Source organism: Grampus griseus (assembly GCF_964374135.1).
Source record: "Grampus griseus genome assembly, chromosome: 2".
NCBI classification, from domain to species: domain Eukaryota; kingdom Metazoa; phylum Chordata; class Mammalia; order Artiodactyla; family Delphinidae; genus Grampus; species Grampus griseus.
In genome coordinates this window covers 115,235,918-115,237,899 of record NC_139018.1, presented here as the reverse complement: position 1 = coordinate 115,237,899, position 1,982 = coordinate 115,235,918, and the positions used below count along the sequence as shown (strand labels likewise).

Here is a 1,982-nt window from a genome sequence, read left to right as displayed (position 1 = left end):
GGTACAAGCAGTATTCAAAACGCTTTTTTAAAAAAAGTCTTTTAGGGCGTCCCTGGTGGCACAGTGGTTGGGAGTCTGCCTGCTGATGCGGGGGACACGGGTTCGTGCCCCGGTCCGGGAAGATCCCACATGCCTCGGGGCGACTGGGCCCGTGAGCCATAGCCACTGGGCCTGCGCGTCCGGAGCCTGTGCTCCGCAACGGGAGAGGCCACAGCAGTGAGAGGCCTGCGTAGCGCAAAAAAAAAAAAAAAAAAGTCTTTTTGGCAAGGGAGAAAAATAAAGACAAATGGAATGCTACATTTTTTAAATCAGCAGACTGTCCCAGGAATGATAAAGGTATCAGTAAAGTAGCAAGGGGATAACTTTAAAACATTATTTGTTGTGGGCTCAAAAAAACATTCAAAATGGATTTATTTAAAGGTGTCACATTAGCTACGTCCAGGCATTTAGGCTTAAGGAAAGTAAAATTAAAAGAGGACACTTTTTTTTCCCCAAGAGAATCTCTTTAAAACCAAGCATATTGCTAAATGGCAACATTATACTTGGTAAACGATAATTGGCAACAAAATAAGTTAAAACGCTGTACTATTCTGCCCAAACCAGTCCCAGATACTGTTTAATAACCAAGATGCAAACTAATTTCGTTGTAACAAGCCTAGACCGATTCCATCAAACATGTCCTTGGTTAGATATCGAGTTTCATTTAACGTTTTGAAAGCTCATTTGACACCCAGTCAAGTCCCTCATACAGACCAGTTCCTTGTGTAGCACAAGTGGCTTGAACATACCACGTTCTGTTACAAAAAGACTGAGGACCTAATTTATCTATCATTTCACTAATGGCCATAGCATTCGGCAAATCCTGTTTGCTTGCAAAAAGCAGAAACATGGCATCTCGCAGCTCATTTTCCTGAAGCATTTTCTGCAGCTCTTCTGCTCCTTCCTGAATTCTTTCACGATCATTGCTATCGACCACAAAAATAAGACCCTGGGTACTTTGGAAGTAATGCCTCCAGAGAGGCCTAATTTTATCTTGACCACCAACATCACATACTGTGAAACAAATGTTCTTATATTCTACTGTTTCCACATTAAAACCAATGATAGGAATGTTGGTGACTACCTCTCCTAACTTCAGTTTATACAGAATGGTCGTCTTGCCAGCAGCAACCAATCCAGCCATCAAAATGCACATCTGCTTCTTGCTGAAGAGACAGGAGAAGAGGGAGGAGATGGTGAAGCCCATGGTGGTAGTGGCACTTGCAAAGGGCAGGAGCAGAAGGGGTTTGGGGCGACCCCGGGCCTTCTTTCATGCTCCTGGCAAACTCAGGGAGGAAAGAGGAGCTGAGGGCCGCAGGGACGGCTCGCTAGCCGGTGTGTATGATGGAGCTCCCCTCTGGGACAGAAATTAGCAGGGTGATAACCTGCTCGACGACTCTAAAATACTGTTATCATGTGATCTATCAGTCTCACTCCTTGGTATTAACCCCAATGAGTCGGAAATTCATGCCCACACAAAAACCTGCACACAGGTATTTATAACAGCTTTACTCATAATTGTCAAAACTTGGAAGCACCGAAATGTCCTTCAGTAGGTGAATGGATAAATAAACTGTGATACATCCAGACAATGGAATATTATTCAGTGCTAAAGAGAAAAGAGCTATCAAGCCACAAAAAGACATGAAGGAAACTTCACTGCATGTTACTTCGTGAAAGAAGCCAATCTGAAAAGCCTACACACCGTATAATTCCAACTCTATGATATTCCGGAAAAGACAGAACCATGAAGACAGTAAAAAGATCAGTGCTTGCCAGGGTTTGTTGGGGAGAAGGATGAATGGGTGGAGCACAGAGGCTTTTTAGGGCAGGGAAAGTATTCTACATAATACAGTAATGGTGGGTACGTGGCATTTTACATTTGCCTAAACGCATAGAATATACAACACAAACAGTGAACCCTAACGTAAACTGTGGGCTTT

The 1,982-nt window shown here is 43.4% G+C and overlaps 1 protein-coding gene across 1 annotated transcript; it reads right to left on the bottom strand.

The window, feature by feature from the left end:
- Nucleotides 1-703: 703 nt before the first annotated feature.
- Nucleotides 704-1,246, bottom strand: LOC309819079 (ADP-ribosylation factor 4-like; the record flags this gene model as incomplete). Its single annotated transcript, XM_082649163.1, has 1 exon — nt 704-1,246. One exon carries the CDS (start codon nt 1,244-1,246, stop codon nt 704-706), a length of 543 nt encoding a protein of 180 aa, XP_082505289.1.
- Between the last annotated feature and the right edge of the window lie 736 nt (nt 1,247-1,982).